At 36.8% G+C, this 22,505-nt stretch overlaps 1 protein-coding gene across 2 annotated transcripts in view; it reads right to left on the bottom strand.

The window, feature by feature from the left end:
• The window catches only part of GPC6 (glypican 6), a 1,314,810-nt gene extending 1,292,929 nt beyond the window's left edge, over positions 1 to 21,881 (bottom strand). Inside the window, exon 1 of one of the 2 annotated variants that reach the window (XM_069067329.1) lies at positions 21,582 to 21,881. In XM_069067329.1, the coding sequence (XP_068923430.1) occupies positions 21,582 to 21,741 (160 nt within the window). In that variant the 5' untranslated portion in view covers positions 21,742 to 21,881. The remainder of the gene's footprint in view (positions 1 to 21,581) is intronic. The other variant, XM_069067330.1, reaches the window with a different exon arrangement.
• Between the last annotated feature and the right edge of the window lie 624 nt (positions 21,882 to 22,505).

The raw sequence follows: 22,505 nt of genomic DNA, 5'->3' as shown, positions 1-22,505 counted from the left end.
TATCTCACTGCCAACAGGACGCTAAAACCTCCAGAACATTTTCATAACAATTACTACCTACTTATTCTACCCATATTCTACTTGAAAAGTTGATTTTTTGTCCCCAAGTGCAAGACTTAACATTTATCTCTATTGATTTTTACATGATTGGATTCACCTCAATGCTCTAGTCTATCAAGATGTTTTGGATTCTGACTCTATCATCTACTGTCAGCTGTCCCTTCCAGCTATGTGTCATCTGCGAATTTCAGAAGTATACCATCAGTGACATTCAAATCACTGATAAAAATTTTAAATAGTGCAAGACCAAGTATAGATCTCTTAATGATTATTTGGGAGGATTTTACCATATTGGCATTGGACTGTAACTTTTTTCAGTTTGGTCATGAGGTTATAAATAAATCTATCTCTCCATCTTCATAAAATAGTATGAAATACATTACTAGTGTCATATGATATAAACTCTGGCATGAAGACATCTTTAAAGGATGGGAATCTCAGGGATGGGGCTTTCAGTGCCCAGCACTGAAAGTGTGCGATGTGAGGAAGCCTTATCACAGCCTTTTTGTGGCTACTGAGAAGAAGAGAGAGATCACTTGCTATAAATGATATCTGAATGAGATTGGGCTGTGGGAGTGGAGACTTAGCCCTTTCATGACTGAATTTGCCTCCAACCCACTGGTCTAGTTATGCAAAAAAATATTTCCCACACATCCACTCATAAAAGAGTGAGTCTTAATATAAATCGTTTCCCACACAATTTACTTTGCAATAAGACCATTATACACAGAGTAAATATGTAGAGAGTGTTTTCCCTATTCATTTGCTAGGTTTTTTTTTTTCTGGATCTTTGATTTAATTAGTGTAGGGAGCTTTTGTTGAGGAAATTCCTTCTATCAAATAGTGTATATATCAACTATGGGTCTTAGAGACTAATGTGACCCTGATAGAAGGTTACATAGCCAGTGCGATTTTAGAGTATATACTTGAATTCAGGTCATTTTAATTCTAACTTCTTCCCTCTATCCACTATTCCACACTAACTGTTTTAGTCTCAACCAAATATCCTATTATTCAAATGTGAATTCCTGCTCTGCCAGTTCAAGTTTAGATAATCTTAGCTGATCCCAGCCAGGATGAGGATTCAATACAAATGGGGTTTCCCTGTCATCCAAAATCATCTGATGCATGAAACTGAACCAAACAGTTCATGTGAATCTAGAATTTGATGGCACATGGGTTTCATCAAAAAATAAAACATTCCTTTGAGAACCAAGGGGGAAAAGATTATGAAAATTCCATTCTTAAAAGTATTTTCACCTAACTTCTTTTCTGTTAACTTTGAGTATATGCATGATAGCAGAACATTCAGAACAAAGTGAAACATTTTGTCAAGCACTCTGATGTTTTATATACACATCACAAAGATTGACTAAACTTCTTACTTTCCTTCAGATGCTCCATGTCATATAAACATAAATGTTGGGAAATGCATTCACTGAAGAAACATTTGCTCTATGAATTCAATGAGAATACATTTTAGATATGAAAATACAATATTTCATTTTAAATATTCTTCTCCCCATTTTGTCTGTCCTTTCCAAACCTTACAAGATGAATGACATATTCACCTGTTCCTAACACTAGACTATTTAGTAATTTGAATACAGAGATCATCAGGAACATAGTTTTAAAAGTGATTATTCTAATTTGTTGCTTAAATAAGACATCTTAAATTTCTTTTCTGTGATGCATATGTAATGAGAATGTAAATTTTAAAGATCTTCCCTGCCCCTAGGCTAAAGTGCACCAGAAGCCTGGGGATGGAGGCTTGTTTTTCAGTAGATACTTCTTGATTGGCCAGTGAGTCAATAAGGTTGTTACATTCTCTGAGCCAGGAGAAGGCTATATAAGCCCTGATGTGTAGCTTTGTTTTGGGACTCACTTTGAGAAGTGTTCTGTGATTTGATCTGAATTCTGGGAAGCCATTGTTGAGAGTCCCCCGGCTTTGAAAAACCCAGAATGTGGAAACCCATTTGTTGACTGGGTATGGATGTAATGGTTGGACAGTTTGGAAATCTGTCTACTTGATCTGTTTCTGTCTTGATAATTCTGCCTGTATGCTTTGAAGTTCGGGGTGCTGACCTTTTTCCCCTGAACAAGGTAAACGATATATGTCTGACTGATTAAAGTAAGCTTGTTAACCCATTTTGAGTTGCTTTCCTTTAACAAAGCAGATCCAAGAACCTGTGGTGGCAGCAAACCCTGAGGACGCTTGGGGTGCTTGCCGCTACAGCATATCACAGTCCAGTGTCAGTAATCAACGTTGCATCTGTTCCCTTCATTCCAGTTTAGACAGTTACAGGACTTGACTGATGGCCAGAATAATATAATGTAAGAAGTATGTCTATTTTACTTGCTTGTACATAATTTAGCACCAAACTATTATGCACATGGGAAAATTCAATAAATATTTTAGAAGTATCTGATATGAATGTGGCTATCAGTGAAAAGTCGTCTTCTACACAGACATAAAGAATGAGAATAACTTTACAAAAAGACCATAAGTGGTTAATTCAACATTGGGAATACATACCCCCCCCCTCAAATCTTTGGACTCACATACAATATTAACGTAGGTACTAAGATGCTATGTTTCAACAGTAGGCACTGAGATGTTTTCTTGCAAAGTAAGATAGAGTAATTAATAATAAAAGCTAGCATTTACATAGGGCTTTAAAGATTCTAAAGCACTTTACATGTCATCCTATTTGATTATTGCTTCCTTACAATGAGCCTGCAAGTTGAGAGGCTAGTATTATCTCAATTTTATAGATAAGCAAACTGAGTATTCAAGAGGTTAAATGACTTATCCAGAGTCGCATAGCTACCAAGTAAAGTAGAATTTGAATTGGGATTTCCCTGACTATAAAAATTATCTACTGTACCACTTAGATGTCTTTACATAATTTGGGTTATTAAATTAGTATAAGATTGATAACTGGTCATTGGATATTATCCTGGTTGTTTCTAAAGGCATTTTCATGCTAGAGATAACTTTTCCTCTATTTATATCTTCCCTTTTGCATATCTTTCTTGAAGATGGAAGATACTATCCTCCAAAATATTTGGATAAATAATATAGCTATAGCCCATTGATCTTAGGTAAATAAGACTATGTTCCAAAAGATTTATGTGAAAGCTAAATTAATCAGTAGAAAAATAAAATCCAAATAACAAAAGTAATGAAAAGTAAGTACAGTTATAAATAAAAAGGAAATTAAAGAAAGTCTTTATTCCATCATTAATTAAACTAATCAACTCAGAGAACAGATCAGGAAATATACCTCCTTTCATCAGAAAGATAGGGAACTAGCAAGGAAATTTGGTACACAATATTAAACATAGTCCCTGTACTAGTTTTTGTTGTTGTTTTTGTTTTTTTGCTTAGCTATTATTTTGCCTTACCAAGGAGGATTCAGTTGGAGTAGAATATAGAGAAAATGGGGTATTTCCAGAAACAACAGCAAAGCAATAACAAAAGACATCAATAAAATATTATTCTTGGTTTTTGAAGTGGATTCAGTATCACAATTTGCCATAAACACGCCATAATGTGTAAGATTTATTATCATTTCACTTTAATGTCCCTTTGAGAGAATCAGCAGATTATAGTTGACCGAGGAGGCAAGGAAGATCTGAGTTCAAGTTTTCTGACATTGAGGTTGGTAGAATCTTAGAAAGTGACCACTTCTCAGTGCTCTAGGAAACTGTCTCGGACTATAAGGTGGAAATAAATTATTGATTTGCATTGTTAGAGGTATTCCCTTACCTGATCCTTTCTTCTGTCAATGAAATCACAGGTCCAATCCTCTGTATCATTCAAATCTCCCCCCACTTCCCCAATGCATTATAATGCTCTGAAAAGTACTTCTGTTCTGACTGGAGAAAAAATAAAATTGGTTCATTCTGGTACAAAAGTGAACCAATTAAATAATTTAAAGTAACTTGTTCTAAGAGGAGAGGTTTTGTTGTATTTATTTATTTTAGAGCTTGGAATAGAAGATATAAAGAAGTTGTGGGAGGGTATGGCTGCTGTACCCACAGAGACAGTAATCTAGACAATGATTTACAGTGTCCAGCTGGAGATGTTTTAAAAAGTAAACTCAAACTATAAATTACTAATTAACTTGCTACAAAGATGCGCCCACAAAGAATTCATCAATTATTCTATCAGTCTCAGTAGGATTATAAAGCTGATCGTCTTTAAGAGGACATTTTAAAAATGAAAATAAAGAATAATACTCATTCTATTATCTCTTGCTTGACTTTTGAGGTTAAAAAATTGCTCTAAACAGCATGGGCATCATTATTAGTCACTTAAGTTGTACAAATCATTTGAATTATTCCATTTGAGTCCTACCCTTTGACAAATATACTATCCTTCAAAATAATGCCTTCAAAACTTTCTCCAATACATATTTAGTCCATACATGTCTAAGTGCCCTTAAGAGTTTCTAAGAATCACCAGCCCAAATAAAGATTCTTTTCTAGCAACCCATTGCCAAGCCTAATATATCCATTTGAAAAGATCAGCTTTTGGACAAAGTAATTTCTTTCTACACAAGGCTCTCAAGAAATCTCAATCTTAGGAGGGGAAAATGTTTTTAGAAGCGGCACCATCAGTGGTCTGGATAATTGCTCCAAAAGATACAGACTCTTTTTGAGACTGTAGTGTGGTCACCCCTCCCCCCCAGATTAAATGCTCCAATGATTCAAAAATAATTGGTAGGTAAACCAGTTCAAATAAATATCATCAATATCACCATTATCACCATGAAACATTTCCCATGTTGTTGTAATGTGTAGACTGGCAGTGCAAGTCCATGGGAATATAAAAGGACAAAAAACATGGCCCTTGACCTCTAGAACCTTATGGTCTAGTAAACATGACATTACCTAACTTAGTATATCACTTCAGATAAATTTAGGCTCACAGAATGAAACATTATTTTAGTAGACTTATGTTTTGTAATGTTAAATTTCACTTTTAGATCATTTATATACAGAGTACTACAAATAGTACTTCTACTCTGTTCTCCAAAGGAAAAACATAACAGTATTCTAAAGACCAAGATGAGATGGATGTTTTCTTTAGTGCATTAGAAATTAAAATTATTCTAATCACAAATAGAAGAAAACTTTCAACATTTAAAAAACCAGATATTAATTTCTGAAAATCAGTTTTAAAAATAAATTTTAAAAATTAACTGTTTCTGCTTAAAAATGGTTTGGGGTAATTCATTTCCTCAATGACAGTATACTGAACAAGACAGGTGTTTCCACTTAATCAATGCATTCTACTTCTGCGGTAGATATTCAATTAACAATGCTCATTACTAGAATATAGCCAACATGACAGACTATCTTATAACAGAAGCAGTCAAAGTATACTTCACTCCTGGCTTTTCACCAATTTGATAAATAAAGCTCCATTGTGCCATGCTTTTAAATACCTTCATTTTTAAATTAGATTTTGATTTTCTGCTCAGAAACAGCTAAATCTCTGTTGAGCCACCAAAACATATTTTACAACTTAGATTAGTGTGTTCTGCCTTCCCTGCTTTTTTGCAGCTGTTACTTCTAACAGAGAATACTTTACAAATGAGAAAAAAGGCTTTTATTTAAAGGAGAATTTGTTATTTGGCCACCCTCTGCAATTTTCTTTTATATTGTCAAACCACAGGTAAAACATTCACATATGCTAAGTTTAAAAAGGGCAGGATAATTTAAATTTTCTGAGTTCTAAGTTTTTAGAATGTATAGAATATATGTACAAAACAGGGAGGGACCTTCATTGCAAAAAGGTTCAATAATAGCAACAACAAAAAGCTGACCTGAACTAAATGACAGTCTCTCCTCATAATGTGAAAAACAACATATCCAGTATTTATTTCTTAAACGTTCTTAATCAAGACAGAAAATTACTTCAGAACATAGGTTACTTTTAATTGAAGCTTTCTACAAAAAGTTACACCATCAGCAGTGCCATCCTGTTTCTCCTTATGATATATATGTGTACATATGTGTGTGTACATAAACATGTATCTCAATAGAGACAGACAGACAGACAGATGGATGGATAGATGGATGGAGGGGGGGAGAGAGAAAGAGAGAGAGAGATCAGTTTAAATACAGGAGAATATGACAGACAAGCACTTTGTAAATTTCCACAATTAAATGCAAATAAATACTGATTAAATTATAAGGTGTTTGCAAATAGAATTCTAATCTCCATGTGACTATTAACCTGTAATTTGTAACAAGGGTGAATAAGAGATAAATGTGGTTCTATTTAGGATGTTTCTTTCTTTAGAAGATGGTGCAGTGTCCCAAAAGTCTTAGTGCAGTTTTAAGTTTTAACAGCTCATAAAAAATTATTTAAAAGTTACTAAAACTTAAAGCTGCACAAAGACCTTTAGGATCCTATGTATGTAGGATACATGGTTAGTATGTATTTTGGCTCAAAATCAAATTCAGACACCTCTACGTGGTTTGCAAAGGATGTAGGTCTACCTGAACAAAACTATCAGTTGACTGTGCTTTCCAAAATTAGGGCTGTTGGCTTCTTAGGGACTTTTAAAAAAGTAAGCAACTAAGAAAGGAATTTAGTCCTCTGTATTATTAACATCAGTATACTATAGTAAAGAGCTGGCCTTAAAACCAGGAAGACTTGGGTTCAAGTCCCATCTCCGACACATTTTGGCTATGTGATTGGCAATGTCATTTAATGTCTCTATGCTCTAGGAAACCCGCTTGAGACCATGAATTTCCAAACTGCATTAGTAAAGGAAATTCCTTGCCCAGAAGTTCCCTGTGAATATCAATGAAATCATGGGTCCAGTCCCTATTCCTATTAACTATTTTTTTTTAAGCAATCAGGTTTAAGTAACTTGCTCAAGATTAGATGGCCAGTTATTTCTGGGTGTGGTGCTGAGTGTCTGAGCCTGGGATTCGATCTCCAGGTCATCCTGACACTGAAGCTGGTGCTCTTACTCGCTGTGCTACCTGGCCGCCCCTCCTATTAACTATTTACTTATAAAACTCCTATTAACTATTTACTATTTACTCATAGTTAAATGAGTATTTATTAATTTCCTTATTAATTAAAACTAGTTCAAATAGGATATTTCAGGGCACAAAGCAGGCAAATTGAAAAATCTCATGAGTCAGTGAACCATGGTAGTCATAAGTAGGAGTTTTTGAGTAAGTAGTTAAGTCATAAGTAGGATTTTGGATGTTGAAGGAAACAGCAGGAAATACAACTCAGGTTCTAGGGCAAAAATTTAATTACATATAAAATTTGGTGTGTTTCTTCTCCCTATTGTGCCCCAAACAATAGCTGATAAATACTGAGTTGTTTGGCTGAGAGAGGGGAAGGGAAAAGGAAGGTGGTAAGAATTTATATGGCACCTATTATGTGGCAGGTACTGTGTTAAGCACTTTTTTTTTTTTACAAACATTACTTCATTTGATCCTTTTAAAGTCCTTGTGAGGTAGGTTCTATTATTGTCCCCTTTCCCCATTTACAGTTAAGGAATGTGAGACAAATTAAGGTAAAGTGAACTGCTCAGGATTATACAGTTAGTAAATATCTGAGGCCAGGTTGGACTTGGGACTTCCTGACTCCAGGTCTAGTCTTTTATTCACTTCACCACTCTTAAATATTGAATTTTTCACCCTCTACCTACCTCTAACTTACACCAAATGTTTTAAATAGAAAAAAAAAAGACCAGGACAATTTTAATATGAATGTTTATGTTTAATGGGTTTTCAGTCATGTCTAACACTTTGCAACTCACTTGGGAGTTTTCTTGGCAAAGATATTGGAGTTTGTCATTTCCTTCTCTGGCTGATTTTACAGATGAGGAAACTGAGGCAAACAGGGTTAAGCACCTTCCCCAGGGTCACACAGGTAGTTTTAAAGTGTCAGAGGTCAGATTTGAACTCAGGAAGATGAATCTTCCTGACATCAGGTCAAGTCCTCTATCCTCTGTGCCACTTAGCTACCCTGCTCAGATATAGTTTGGACTAAATGGCAGTTGAGTTAATAAGTTTCTAAGGATGGATTTGAACTCAGGTTTTCCTGATTCTAAGTACATCACTTTATCCACTGCATCACCTAAGTACCCTTAAACTATATTATTTCTTATTTCAGGAAATACACTTATGTAGAGTTCCAATATACCCATGAAACACTGCTTATAATATAATTTATATCGTTTAGGACAATGATAGGAGATCAGATAAAGTCATTGAATATTTCTTTATTCACATTTTCAAAACTTTCAATTTACAGTGACTGCCATAAGAAACAAACATACAGCATTTTGCTAAATCCAAAAGGAAGGCTAATACCTGTTCTCAAAAAAACAGTAAAAATAGAATATAAGGATAGTTTTCTCAATAATTAAAATATCTAGCTATCCCTATATAATGTCTTTTTGGAAACTGAAGAATAAATATATACATACAAATGTGTGTATATACATACATACATATATGTGTACATGTATATATACATATATGCACATAAATTCTTGGTTGGATTTAAATATAACTATTTTACATTTCTCATTTTTAGAAGAGTTTCAAATTATTTTCTACTCATACGAAATTTTTGCTACTAGAAGTGCTCCAGAAAATGTTATGAAGAAGTCTTTGGCATAAGTGACGTAAAGGATAGAACTTTTGAATTAAGTCACAGGTTCTCCCAAAAGGGCCTAAACATACTAACAGTGAAACTTTAATGCCAACTAATCACAAAGCTTCCAATAACAAGTCACCCAGTGTGAGGACACACAGACCATTCAGGTGGTAGATTTCAAACACTGGTCTAGAATATTCTCTTATGTGAATTTTTTTTCATGTTTTCAAACCTAATATGTATGAATGAATAGTTCCAAGGATGTCGTATTAGCACAGTGCCTGTAAAAAAATGTATCTTTCAGAGAGGGGGGGAAACCAACCAAGCAGCTCTCAATGTTCAGTATCCCTTACATCTGCTGCTCAGCTGGAAACGCTGTTAAAAGGCCATTAGAACCTTAAGGTAACAGACCTCGAAATCCATGGAGCAATTTGCTGTTTGTGTTAGAAGTATCAGCCCCAGCTACTTCCTTTCCATGGGCTGAAAACAGCTTCTGTCATGAGCCGTGAAAATCAATTCCACAGTAACCAGGCTAAAATGTGGCCTAAGGAAGTGCACCTTCAAACTGACGTTACACAGGAGAGCCTCCTTCTGGACATTCATGGTACCTGCCAGAACAGAGTAGTGAGTGCTCTCTCCAAAGGTGTCTGGGAATCTGGGAACAGTTTGGGGACTATTAATAAACTTTTCAAACTTAGCTCACAAGAGACTAATTATGTTACAAGTCAGAATTAGCAACCTAAGGCAAGTTAGCTTTGGGAGACACTAAGTTGGGAGAAAACATGCTTTGGCCTTGCTTTCTTTCTCTTCTTCTGTCCTCACAGATTACAGTAATCATGAGGAATACTTATTTTCAAACCAAATAACAGTGTTTCAAAGTCTTTCAAAGAAATGAAGCATTTTTTTTAAACTTTTGTGAAGTACAGGGGCATGTTAGTGAAAAGCAACATCTTGAAAACTAATGGCTTCATCAACAAACTTGCTTCAAAACTAAAGGCTAAAATTACATGTGAAATTTTATTTAAAAAGTTTAAGAAGGTTTCCTGCTATTTAGAAGTGGGGGGGAAAAGAGTGGATAGCAATAACATACTGGTTTTGGTAAGGAAAAGAGATTTTGATTCCTATTCAGGACAATCAAAATCATCTGTCTTCAATGTCAACAAATACATATGAATAATAAGTGCTACCTGCTATAAATTGAAATGTTTTTTTATACCCAGTAAGACATTTCTAATTTGGAGTCTTTTTCCTTTAAACCATATTACCTGGAATTTGTTCAATATTTTATTAAATAGACCTGATATTACTAATCACTAATTCAAAATGAAAATTAATACCCATTGATAAAATACATTAACGTTAGATATGAATTTTAACAAAAAGTCGTAGCTCTTTAAAAATGCAATTGTTTTTTCTGATAATATTAGTTTAGGCTGCAATAGAATTTAATGCACAAAGTTTACTGTTTCAACTATAAGACTTAATTAACTTTAATTATTAAATCATTTTTGTTTTCCTTTATTAAGTGGGGGGTAGTTTGGCACATATGAATTTCACATATGTGTACTCTAGTGAAGAATAAAACAGAGATTTGTGACAGTGTGCAATCCTCAAGGATTTCAAAAGAAATGACAGGTGGTAATTTAAAAGTGAGATTGCTCAGAAAATAGATTTGTTGATTATTTATTATGCGATGTGCCATTTTATAAGCAATTTTACATTCAACTCGAAGCTGGCCTTTTATGAGAGTCATGTAGTAATATAAACAAAATGAACATATTCTTTATTACAGTCATATAAAAAGAATGGCCTATACGTTTAACATGGTGCTTGACCTCTCTGGCTTCCTGATACCCCCATGTCTCTGAAATGGTGTTGAGTAAGATACTACATAATGAAATGTATAGTAAAAGAGCAATAAAATAGTTTAACACATTAGCACTTGGTAATGTAAAAGTAGCTTGAAATATGTTACCAGGCAGAGTTCACTGCAAGCCTGTTCAAGGAAAAGAGTTAACAAAAGACCATATGGTATCCAGGAATCCAGAATTTCATTTATTATTAGTGCATTTGTATTCCAAATCTCTTATTTCAGAAATGTTTACTTCTACTATGTAAATTGTAATCTGAACCTCAAGTCTAAGCTATCATGTAGGGGGAGTGATGGCTTCAAGGATTCATAAAAGTCTATTTGTTTTAAAAGGGTTAAAATTATTTTAACAGATCTTAAATATTTTTAAAGCTTTTAAAACTCCAAAATTATTGAATTTTGAAGGCATGTGACAAGCAAATAATCTATAATAGAATCTAATCATTTATTTCTCAAAGTAAAATCAAGATAAATATTTTAAAATAAGGTATACTTTATGCATAGTGATTTTTTCCAAGGAACTTCCATTTATATATTCTCATCATTTTTAAGTGCTATTAACTCTGGGCTCTTTTGACCCACTGAGAAAATAATAATTTAAAGTTATTTGTCACTCTTTTCATATTCTCAAAGTGCTTGCATGTGTACACACACACACACACACACACACACAATATATGTACACAATCCAGTGTGTAAAGGAGAATATTTGAGAAAATGGGTCAGAGATAAGTGGATGGGAAAAGCTAAGTCTTATCCAGGTCTTCTAAATACCTGAAGATCATCTATTCTTGTCTTGTAAAATAGTGTTTATAATAACTGGGACAATCCAATTCTCTTCCTGAGTTATGACTGTTTTTTTTTGGCATATTATTTTAAAATGTCTAGCTGTGGTCAGAAGTAAGCCTGTGGAATTTTTCTATGTAAAAAAAAAGTTTTTCTGTGTAAAAATACTCTTATAATTGTAGTCTCATTAGCAGAGCAACAGAGCAGTAATCAGTCAGTTGATGATTGATAAACATGCTAATAATACTGCTGAAACTTTGATAATGTATGTCTTTGCGGGTAGGCAGAAAAGTGACCTGGTTGCAGTTCTTGACCCTTCTCCTATTTGTCTTAGAGCTGATCGTATATGTGATCTCAAGTCATACAAACCACCCCCCACACACCCTTTCCTATTTACTGATTTATCATCTAATTCTAATCTATTTGTTAGTGTCTTTAGAATTATCTTAAAAATTATAGTCTCCAAATATATAATTCATTTTAACATAGGTACATGTTCGTACAAAATTAGATATTTTCTTGAAAGGCTATTCGCTTGCAAATCTTTATAAAACAACTCCCCCACACTGTGACTCCATTTTCCCAAGAGGAAAGTGCTGTCTGTTTTATTGAGTGACATTCAACCCATTACAACATTCTATGTGCCACATGCTTCACAATCCCAAGAAATGCTTGCTGGGAAGGGGATCTTTTCTAGGATCAATATTCATAATAAAAGGAGAAAGCATTGAGTTGAAAGCTAAAATCAAATATGATGTAAGTAAAAGGATATAAAGCAAGAGAAAGAAAAGAGTTAGGTATGCAGGGGATGTCTTCCCTGAAGTTTTCCTGTTAATTCTTGTCTGGTCAGGTCATCTTCCCCTGTTCTATGTGCTACATCCCTTGAGAATTTAAGGCAAAGTCATACCCTCTATCTATTGCAAACATTATGTCAAATCAGATAGCCATTTTGGAAAAGTTCTTCCCATTCTTCCATTAAAAGGCAAGATATTGACAATGTCTTACCCTGTTAGCAACACAAAGCTGATTCCTCAATCCATACCCAATATGATTCAACATTCATTTATTCAGTGTCTACAATATGTGCTGAATAAATGGTTTTTTAACATCTATTGTTCTAAATGGGGGAGGGAGAGCCAGTCTTCAAGCAGCTAGGTTTAAGTGAGCAATTACAATATCAAGATTATCTTCACATTTTGTTCAATATTTTGGAAAATGTCTAGTCAGTAATAGTGTATATATGTGTGTACATATATGTATATATACACATACATACATACTGCCTGAATACAAATATCAATAAAAGCTAGCATTTATACAGTGCTTTAAGGTTTGCTGGGTGGGGGAGGGGATGGGAAGGAGAAGTATATCCGTGGTAGTAGTAGCTATTATTACTCACATTTTAGAGATAAGGAAACTGAGACTAAAAGAAGTTAAGCAATTTGCCTACGGTAACAAAGCTAATAAATTTGGATTCCAGAATCCAAATCCAACATTTTATCCTAGCCATCTAGCTACATAAAATGTAGGGAATGTGTTAATAAGAAGGAAGTGTGTGTGTGTGTGTGTGTGTGTGTGTGTGTTACATCCTCATATGTGAGTGGCCCCAATCCCTGACTAATTTCTAGGATGACATTTAGAATTTCATAAAACCAAAACCTTTTAGTTATACCAGATTTCAACATTATGATGCCCTGAGGCAACTGGTCTAAGTATAGATATCTTCAAAATATATAGGTTCAGTCAATGATATTAAATATCTTGTGAATTCTGGTGATGTCATTCTTACCCCAGTTTTATCACACTAACCTCCAATTTCAACCTTTACCTTTTTTTTTCAACAGATATCGTCGTGCCCCCCCCCCCCCATGAACAATGGAGTTGACTTAGCTACCTGCCTCATTTTGTCTATGTTCGTTTTTCTGGCTAATTAGACTCAAAATAGCATGAGTAAATGAAAACAACAGATGACACCTAGATTGTATTCATCTAATAATTTTGCCATTTCCCTCCCTTCAAATCGATTTTAATCGGAACTAGTAACAAGAATTAAAACTAATGTTTCTATTTTTTACTTCCTCTGCTTTTATCTGCTATTGCAGTGATTTCTTCCATTAAATGTTTCAGATCTGCCATTTCCTATTCAATGATTCTCAATCATTAATTAATTCATATTTAATAATAATGTTTAATATACTTAATATATAGTACTGTATAATGTGTATCATTTTCCACAAATTATACATTATTTGTATAGTTTTCTTATACATACATGTGCACAATATACATATGTACATACAGAGAATATATACATATACACATAAATGTGTAAATATATACATATGCACATGTGCATGTATATATTGTGTACAAAAGTGAAATGGGCGAATCTGATAATGATTTGCTCCTTGACAGAAATTTTCAAGTGAATTCTGGATGAGTACAAGTTGGCCTAGAGATCCTCTGAAATCCCTTCTAATTCACAGATTCTATGATTTTGTCAAGTCCTACCTCTTCCATGAAGTCTCCCAACAACTCTAGCTCACGTTAATTTTTTCCACTCTGAAATCTCCTACTCCAGATTTTGTTAGAGCATTGCTACCTGCTCTATAAGGACACCCTTCAGACCTTACCATCTATCTATCCTGCTACAGTCCACTAAGTTCTGCCAGGCCTTGACATCCATCCTGCAGACTACTTTTCATATGTGTGCCTTCTTCCCATATTAGAATGTGAGTTCATTAAGAGAAGAGACCATTTCTTTTTTTTTTTCTATTTGTAATCCCTATAGCACACAGTCCAATGCTTTAAAAAAAATTCATTTATTCATTCATTCATTAATGTGAGGGGTTCTTAAACTTTTTCTTTAATGAAACTCTTTGACAGCCAGGTGATATCTACATACCCCTTCTCTGAATATTGTTTTTAATTGAAGGGAATACTAAATTTCAGTTACAAGTCAATGTAAATAATAATGTCATTCTTTTCTCAAGTTTCAAGACTCCCTGAAATCTGTCCACGTGGACCCCAAGTTAAGAATCCAGACATATATTTATAGTCAATACCATACAATTTACCATTTGAAGATAAAAAGGCTCAAAACAATATTAGATAAATCGGAATTGTAGCAATTAAGAATGCTTAGCCTGGAAAATAAAATAATTAGGAGATACATGACAGCTGTCTTCAAATATTTAAAACACTATCATCCAGATTTAGTCTATACTTCTCTGAAAGGTAGAACCAAACAAATGGATGCCAGTCATATGAAGGCAAACTTCAGCTCACTACACAATTATTGCATTAAACATACATTTAACTTAGAGAAATTCGGTTATGATGCTGCTTAGAGTGATGGCTCCCCTAACCAAGGACCTCTCAGTACTGGGGTCGGTCCTTCTTTTCCTCCCTCCCTCTTGATGGTGTCTGAAGAGCAAAGCAACCCAAGGTCAAGAATATCCCTGGACACCACCCATCTATGAAAGTTCTCTGATCCCCTAACCTTCTTTAACCTACACAGAGATTCCCTTTACTGTAGCCTCAGCTGGAGCCTGGAAGAAATGTCCAGGTTAGGCACTTGTAAACCATGTTGTTCTCATGGAAAAAAAGCTAGGCTTCTGCTTTCTTCTTTGGGGAAAGGACAAAAAGAGGTTGGGGTGGAAGGCTACTGTTGTTTTGAAGGTATTTCTTAGCTTAACCCCTTCTTCAACTTTTCTTCCTCTCCAGGGTAAAGTTTTGACCAGAGAGAAAATTTTTCACTTAAGTTAGATTCCAGCTGAATGAGTGAGTGATGACATTTCTACATGATTAAATGTGGTGAGGACTGAAAAGGTACTAAATCTGGGGGTTGCAAAATATGAACCATAACTGTTTGCCTAAAGATTTCAGCACTTTTCAAGAAAAGAGCTTATATGCACTGCGGAAAACTCTTGTCAAAGTGGGACAATTTCAAATAAGAAGGAATTAAAAACCAGTCAATTAAAGAAATTTTTAAGATAATTTTGGCTACACATGATTTTTTTTAATACAGTGATTTTGAAACCTAATCTCACCTATCTCCCTAAGATGCAACTCTAGACATCATAAGAAAGAGCTTTCTAACAATCTCAGGGGTCTAAAACATGGAATGGCCACATATCTAGCTTTCTACAGCTTTTCCTTACTGCTCCTAGTTCTTACCTGTGGGTCCGAGTCAAGCAAGTCTGTTCCATCCCTCAGTTTTTCACATAAATAAAGTCTACTATTCCAATTTTGTCTGGTGTGTTAATTTTGCTGGCCCAACTGGGTTTTGAGCTCTTTGAAGACAGGGCTCTCTTCTAACAATCTGCATAAACTTAGGAAAGTATTTAACTTTTTATTTTATTTTCCATCTCTGTATCTTCAAATGGAGGGAACTGAATGAATTAGCTCTAAGTTTACTTAAAGTTGTAAAATGATTTTAATTTTCTTGTTTAACTAACAGATCACAAAATACTAGATCCAGAAAGGAGTTTAGAGATCAATTATCCCAAGTTACATTTTTGTAAAAGGGAAAAGTAAAGCCAAACTCAGGTCTTCTTGCTCTAACCCTAATCCACAAGGCTTAGAAAAGTGCTGGACACTGCCTAGGTAGTCAATAAAGACTTGGTATTAGAAAAGTCCTTTGGAAGAGAGCCTAAAGAACACTACACTAGACAAAAGCAAAAAAAAAGAAAAGATGAAAGCAATAGTAAGATGTATGAAAAGTAAATATAAGTAAAGAAGTATTGCTTTCATTTACCAATTTTCAAAATAGGATCATACTCAGGATGTCTAAAAGCTTTTGAATATCTATTCAAGATATACTTCTTATCTACTAAGACTTCATCCTCAGGGATAATGCTTATTTCAGTAAACATGCAAATCACTATGAACTGTATGAACTGGGAACTGAATGAGGCTAGGTAGGTCTGAAAGCTTAAAAAAAGTTAACCTGGACAAAACCAGTTTTAAATTTCAATTAAATTGACAAAGAAATTCAAAATTACAGTTACTAATACCCTTGCTTAGCTGCTAGAACTCTTCTGAGATAAGATATGTATTAAGGAGAGAGAAAAAATGTCAACCTTGTAAATAGTAAATGTGTGAGCTTAATTGAAAATTAAATTGTGTTATTAAAACTTTATGGTCTAGAGGAGGGCTTCTTAAACCTTTTTCTACTTGTGACCCCCTCAGTGCTTCTTAAACGGTGAGCCACGACCCCATATACAGTTGGATAATCTTTGAGTTTCACACATTTCATTATTTCTTAAATAAATAAGTATATGTAGGCACACATATATACATATACAAATATATACATATACATTCAAGAAAATACTGTCTCTCTGTCTCAGTTTGTCTTAAAATGAGATCTTCTGTGTACATAGTTATCTTTAAAGGGTCTCCATGTTAAGTAGAAGCTGTGAAATAAGTATGTCATTCAGGAAAATATAACATAGGGCAAATTACCAGCGAAGTGTACCCAAGAAATAGTAAAGATGAATTGTATAAATAAATGCCATCAAGGCAGCTAGGTGGTGCAGTGAATAGAACACCAGCCCTGAAGTCAAGAGGACTTGAGTTCAAATCTGGCCTCAGACACTTAACACAAAAACTAGTCGTGTGACCTTGGGCAAGTCACTTAACCCCAATTGCCCTCCAAAAAGATAGGTAGATAAATAAATAAATGAATAAATAAATAAATAAATGTCATCTAAGTTAAAGCATGAAATAAGATACTACTTGCAAATATCCTAAAAAGAGATATAAAGATATAGTCATAGTAGGGAGATATTTAATAGGAACGTAAAGGAAATATACAGTATGGATCCTTTATTATATTCTATAGGGAAAAAAGTTAGTGACATATGATATCCCAAACCATGAGAGAGTAATGTTTTTAAAGTTGAATTTTAAAAGAAAGGGGAGGGCTAAGAGAGGACATAAAGACTTAGCTAGGAATTAACAACATACAAAATAAAGTTTGAAAGCAGAGAAGTAATTGAGAATTTATCCATTTAGTGCAGCTGTAAGGGGTAAGCTCTTCCTCTCAACTTTCTAATTCACTCCCTAAAGAATAAATTTTATCAGACTGGTCTATAACCCTTTAACAAAAGGAAAGAGCCAGTGAATTGAGGTAAAGCAACAGATTCCCACTACTTGGCTTTATGTAGCCCAGATTTTTGATTCTCTTCTTCATGGCACACATCTAGATCACGTTAAGTATGAGGAAAATGCACAACTGACTAAAGCATTTGGTCAGTCTGTGGCTTGTACCTTAGAAAATAAGCTCACAATTTCACAGTCATCTTGATCAGTGGAGAAGTGGTCAGAAAGAAGTAGAATGTAATCCAACAACTCCAAAGTGCAAGACCATACAACTGGTAAGGAATAGCATAAAGCATAGTAGACAAATACAAGGTAAGGAAAAACTGATTCATTAATTCAACATATATTTATTATATGCTCAAATGCTTAGGGGACTATGCTAGATCTATGGGAGAAACAATGATAAATTAGATATGTATAAATACTACCACCAAAAACATCAACAACAACAAAATCCCTGTAAGTCATAGTGGATAACATTAGGTAACCATAAGTCAGCAAGAGAGGACTGTTAGGGGAAAAACAAACAAACCAACCAGCAAACAAAATTTATGATATTGAGAAGCATAAAAAAAATAAGATAGTGATTAATCAGAACTTTTCAGACCCTTATTATCAGTCTGGGTCCTTTATTAAAGAGATATCAAATGAGAGCTTCCAAAAGGATAAATGGGTTGGGAAATGAAGCCAATATAGAGTATATAATTATTTAATGTATTGAAGGCGACATGGTTGAAGAAAAGTTTGACAAAAGTATATGGAAGACTAAAGAAGTAGTGAACAATTTCCCTAAAGATGAGACTAGGAAATCAATGAATTGTGAATGGTTTAGTTTTACATGTCGAATCATTTCTAGACTAAAAGCCTAAAAAAGGAATAGATTCTAATTCATCATAGGTGATTTAACTGTGATCTTGGATGAAGATGAATAGGTTACATTTATCCCTGTAAGTCTTCCCTGTGCCAAAGGTTCTATGAAAGTATAACTTGTTACATTACCCAACACTATCCCTCGTCTGTTCAGTTTGAAAAAAGCCTAATGTTGCAGACAGAAAAGGGCAATACTATTTTACAATCGTGAATTCTATGTGAAACTTTCATAAATGTCAAAATAACTATGGATAACGGACTTATTACTTCTCAGTTATTTGACCAAGCAAACTCTCTCTCTCTCTCTCTCTCTCTCTCTCTCTCTCTCTCTCTCTCTCCCTCTCCCTCTCTCTCTCTCTCTCTCTCTCTGTCTCTCCCTCCTTCCCCTCACCCTTTCCCTCTCTTTTAAAGAGGCAGATACTCAAATATCTAAAATGACAGAGACTCCATTCAGTGTGCCTGGGGGACTAAGGCTGTAATATGTTGCTCCACTAAGAAAACCATTAACATTCAAATGAGACAAAAGAAAAGAGGCTTTAAAAAAAATCAACGTCTAAAAAAGTCTTACCTGTTCTAAGTAATTAAAGGCTTCTAAAACTGAATCTGGCAACAAAGAACCAGTGTCCATTTAATACCAGGCCATCTTTCCTAAGTAATTACTGTAAAAGCATTCTGCAGCATGTGAAAAACATATTACCTTAAAAATGCAATTTCCTTCCAGGCATTTATTTTCTTATCAAAATGTGACTCTGACCCTACTGTAACCTGAAAGTGATTATGTCCACTACCATCAAAGGACAGCAGCTTTAAGTGAAAAACAAATCAACAAAGTACTTAGAGTCCCAGAAAGTTTGAGAGTTTAACAAAAGTCTACACATTCTAGAAACCCATAGCCAATTAGCAAGCAATTGCAAAGGGATGGAGAAGTTAAAAAAGAAGGCTTTGGTGTTAACAATTTACCGACCTATTTATATTAACCACTGGAAGTTTTCAGCATTCCACTATGTCAAGGATGGCTATGAGAATTATTGACTCTCTTAATCCAGTCTCTACTACTATTAAGTAGATTTGCATTCTGGTGGGAATGAACTGCATTCCTGTGAGTCCCTCAGTCTCTCGTTATCCACTTCGGGACACAGAAGCAGTTTTTAAATCCTTGAACAGCCTCTTTTTGAAAACATCATGTTCTCGATTTACATTCAGAAATATATGTATAAAAGCACAGGGAAAGTATAAGTAGATGAAAAGTTCTTAAAAGATATCCAAATGCTTCAAGTCCTAAAAGTTTGAATTGTCTGTGATTTAAAAGGGGGAAAGAAGCTGATTCTTATCAATTAATTAAAAAGAATGAAAGCAGTAAACAAAGGGGGAGTAAAACTAAGAAACTTAAGAAGCTGGGACTCTGGGGACTGTAGCTCACCATTCACTGATTAACAAATTAAGGGGTTCTAGGGAAGAGTGAAGGAGTGACTAGGGATTAGAAAGCAGCCTTCTGAGTCACCACAAGTTCTAGCTATGAAATGGTAAAGGCTTGCTCTGTATAATGAACCAATGCTTCACGCTTGATGTATTGGCATCTTTTTGAAGTGCTGAAATTGACATAAATTTGCTCATTTAGGTGAAAGGCTAAAACGTGCATATAACTAAATCTATGAACACCATAATAATAAGGTCACAACCAGTCCTATGAGGAATGAAAACAGGAGACTTTCCTTTCTTCAAATGAGCGACTTTGATTTTCCCCCGTCTCCCAGTTCTTGGTGTGTAAAACTAGGAGAGGCCACTGGCCAGCTATCAAAGCTTCTCTCTTTCTCCCTCTCGAGGTCACCGAGGACTAGAGTTGACCAGTTTGAGCAGCCCGCCACCACTGCACCTCCCCAAGCATCCTCTGGCCTCTCCCTCTCTGCTCTGTTCCCAGCCAAAGGATTATCTCTCCCGGACACGTTTCATTCACAGAGCCCCAGAGATGCACGGATTTGGTTGGAGCTAAGAGCCGGAAAACACACGCACGCATGCAGATCGAGTTGTCTGAACCTATGTGTTACATATATCTCTGTAAAGGCACCATCCTCCCAGTGGTGGAATCTATGGGTCAGAGGGACTGGTCCTGTTGGAAGGAGGAAAACTACATCTACCCCCCCACTCCCATCCCCACCCCCACCCCCAAAAAGAAAGAAAAAATCTGCAGCTGCCCACAACAGCAAGTTCGCTCTCTTTTCCTACACGTTGGAGAAAGAGGAAAGACTAAGTGTCCACGTTAGAGTGCGGAGCCAGGTCTGAGGGTGGCTAGGGTATTTCCTAACCATGAACGACCAACCGCAATCGGGGGAAGCATAAAGAAACATTCAGGCAAAATCCCGCCCAAGATCCAAAACAGATACTCTATTAAGATTCCCCCCCCCCCCCCCAAAAAAAAATGAAGCCCCAAACTGCAGACATCCGGCAGTCCCGGGAGGCTGGGCGCCGGGAGTTCCTGGTGGACAACATTCCACTCTGCCTGGAGACCCAGGGAACAGCGGTACGCTACTCCTCACCCCTAGCTCTCCTGCACCAGGGTCCCAGGAGCCTCTGATCTCCCCTCTCTTAGGGAAAAAAAGGGCAGCGGTGTATGTGTGCGTATTAGGGGTAGAGGTAGAGTGTGAAGAGTGAGGGTAGACCTTGTGCATCTTTCCTCCGCCCCAACCCGGGGCATCGCGGAGAACAGGGAGCAGGGAAAGGCGCCACTAAGACTGTGGTTCCTGCAAAGCAACAGCAGCAAGCAGCAGTAGTTCTACTAAGTTTGCCCAGGCAAAGGCAGCCCGGACTCCAAGGTGCTAGTTCAGCGCCCTGTCTAGCGCTGCAGTCGCTCGGGTCTGGCCTCTGCCCCTAGAGAAATGTGACTGACATCCTTCCTTTTGGCACCACTCACTAGTCCCCCGGCTCGCGCCTGAAGATGACCAACAATGAAGAAAGAGCGGGGAGAGGAGAGTGGAAGGGGGTGGGGAGAGGGTTTGGGGTGAGACTCGGAGGCATGTGCACACAATGAGGCGGCTTGGAGACCCAACTAACTCGCAGGAGCAGCCCCCGCTGTCTTTCTGGGGCTCCGGGAGTGCGGGAGAGAAAGGTTCGGCAGAAAGTGAACACTTTCAACTCAGCAACAGGGGAAAAGGAAGGGAGAGCAGGGACCAGGGCCAGGCTCGCGCCGGCTGGTCCCAGCCCCTGCCACCCTGCCTCTGCCCCCCTATCCCCGCCAGCACTTACCTGCTATTTCCTGGTAGGGTATATTGACCAGGCTGAATCCTTTGGCACTGTAAGCTTGTCTGACCTCACTGCAGCTCCGAGCTTTAACATCCGCCTCGACTGAAAGTGATAGCAGCAGCCCGGTGAAAGAGAAAAGCAGAGCCCCGATCCGAGAAGGCATGGTGTAGCATGCAAATCCAGCTCAGTAAATAAATCCCAGGTCCGGCTCCGTCTTCACCTTGCCCCAAACGTCGGGATGCCTCCGGAGCTAGCAGTGCCCTCCCCCCACCTCCCTGTCCCTTTGCCCACCCCCACCCCCCGCTGCCAGTGGAGGGGATGAGCAACCCAGACCTCTTGCAGGGCTCTCAGCAAACTTTTATAAGCCAGATGGAAGATGGCAAGGAAGCCAACCGGGGCTGTCTGGGGAAGCAGCCGCCTTTCTCCTCTATCTCCAAAAACCAAAAGAAAAAAAGAGAAAAGGGGGGGGAAGGCATAAGGGGTACGAGACTGCGATCCGAGTTCCCGAGCAGCAGAAATCCAGGAGTCCCTGCGAGCCCGGCTTTGCCCGTGGGAGAGTGAAGGTGGGAACCGCGCGTTGCTTGGCGTGAGGGGAGGATGAAGAGACTGGAGTGAGCGGGTCAGTGCGCTGTGCCTGGAGTTCTTGTGGATGTAAGTGCGTGTGAGTATGTGTTGTGTATATACAGAATCCAGGGGAAGCTCGGCTTCGCACAGGCTGCCCGAGTCTATGAGAGCCCTCCTGAAATAGGAAGAGAGAAATCCTGGAGACACAGTATGAGAGAGGGAGGGAGAAAGAAGGCGAGAGAGGAGAGAGAGAGAAACGTGCTACACATTGCATAGCCGGAATACAGAGGCCGAGCGGAAGGAAAAACCTGGAGTGGAATTCTTGGCTTGGCACGGAGCTTAAACGAAACGTGCCTGAATTTA

The sequence above is a fragment of the Petaurus breviceps genome, unplaced genomic scaffold (genome assembly GCF_028583685.1).
Source record: "Petaurus breviceps papuanus isolate PSGF00001 unplaced genomic scaffold, PetGlider_PUasm1.0 90743, whole genome shotgun sequence".
Lineage (NCBI taxonomy): Eukaryota > Metazoa > Chordata > Mammalia > Diprotodontia > Petauridae > Petaurus > Petaurus breviceps.
The sequence above is the reverse complement of the archived record's forward strand: the minus strand, read 5'-3'. Positions and strand labels throughout refer to the sequence as shown.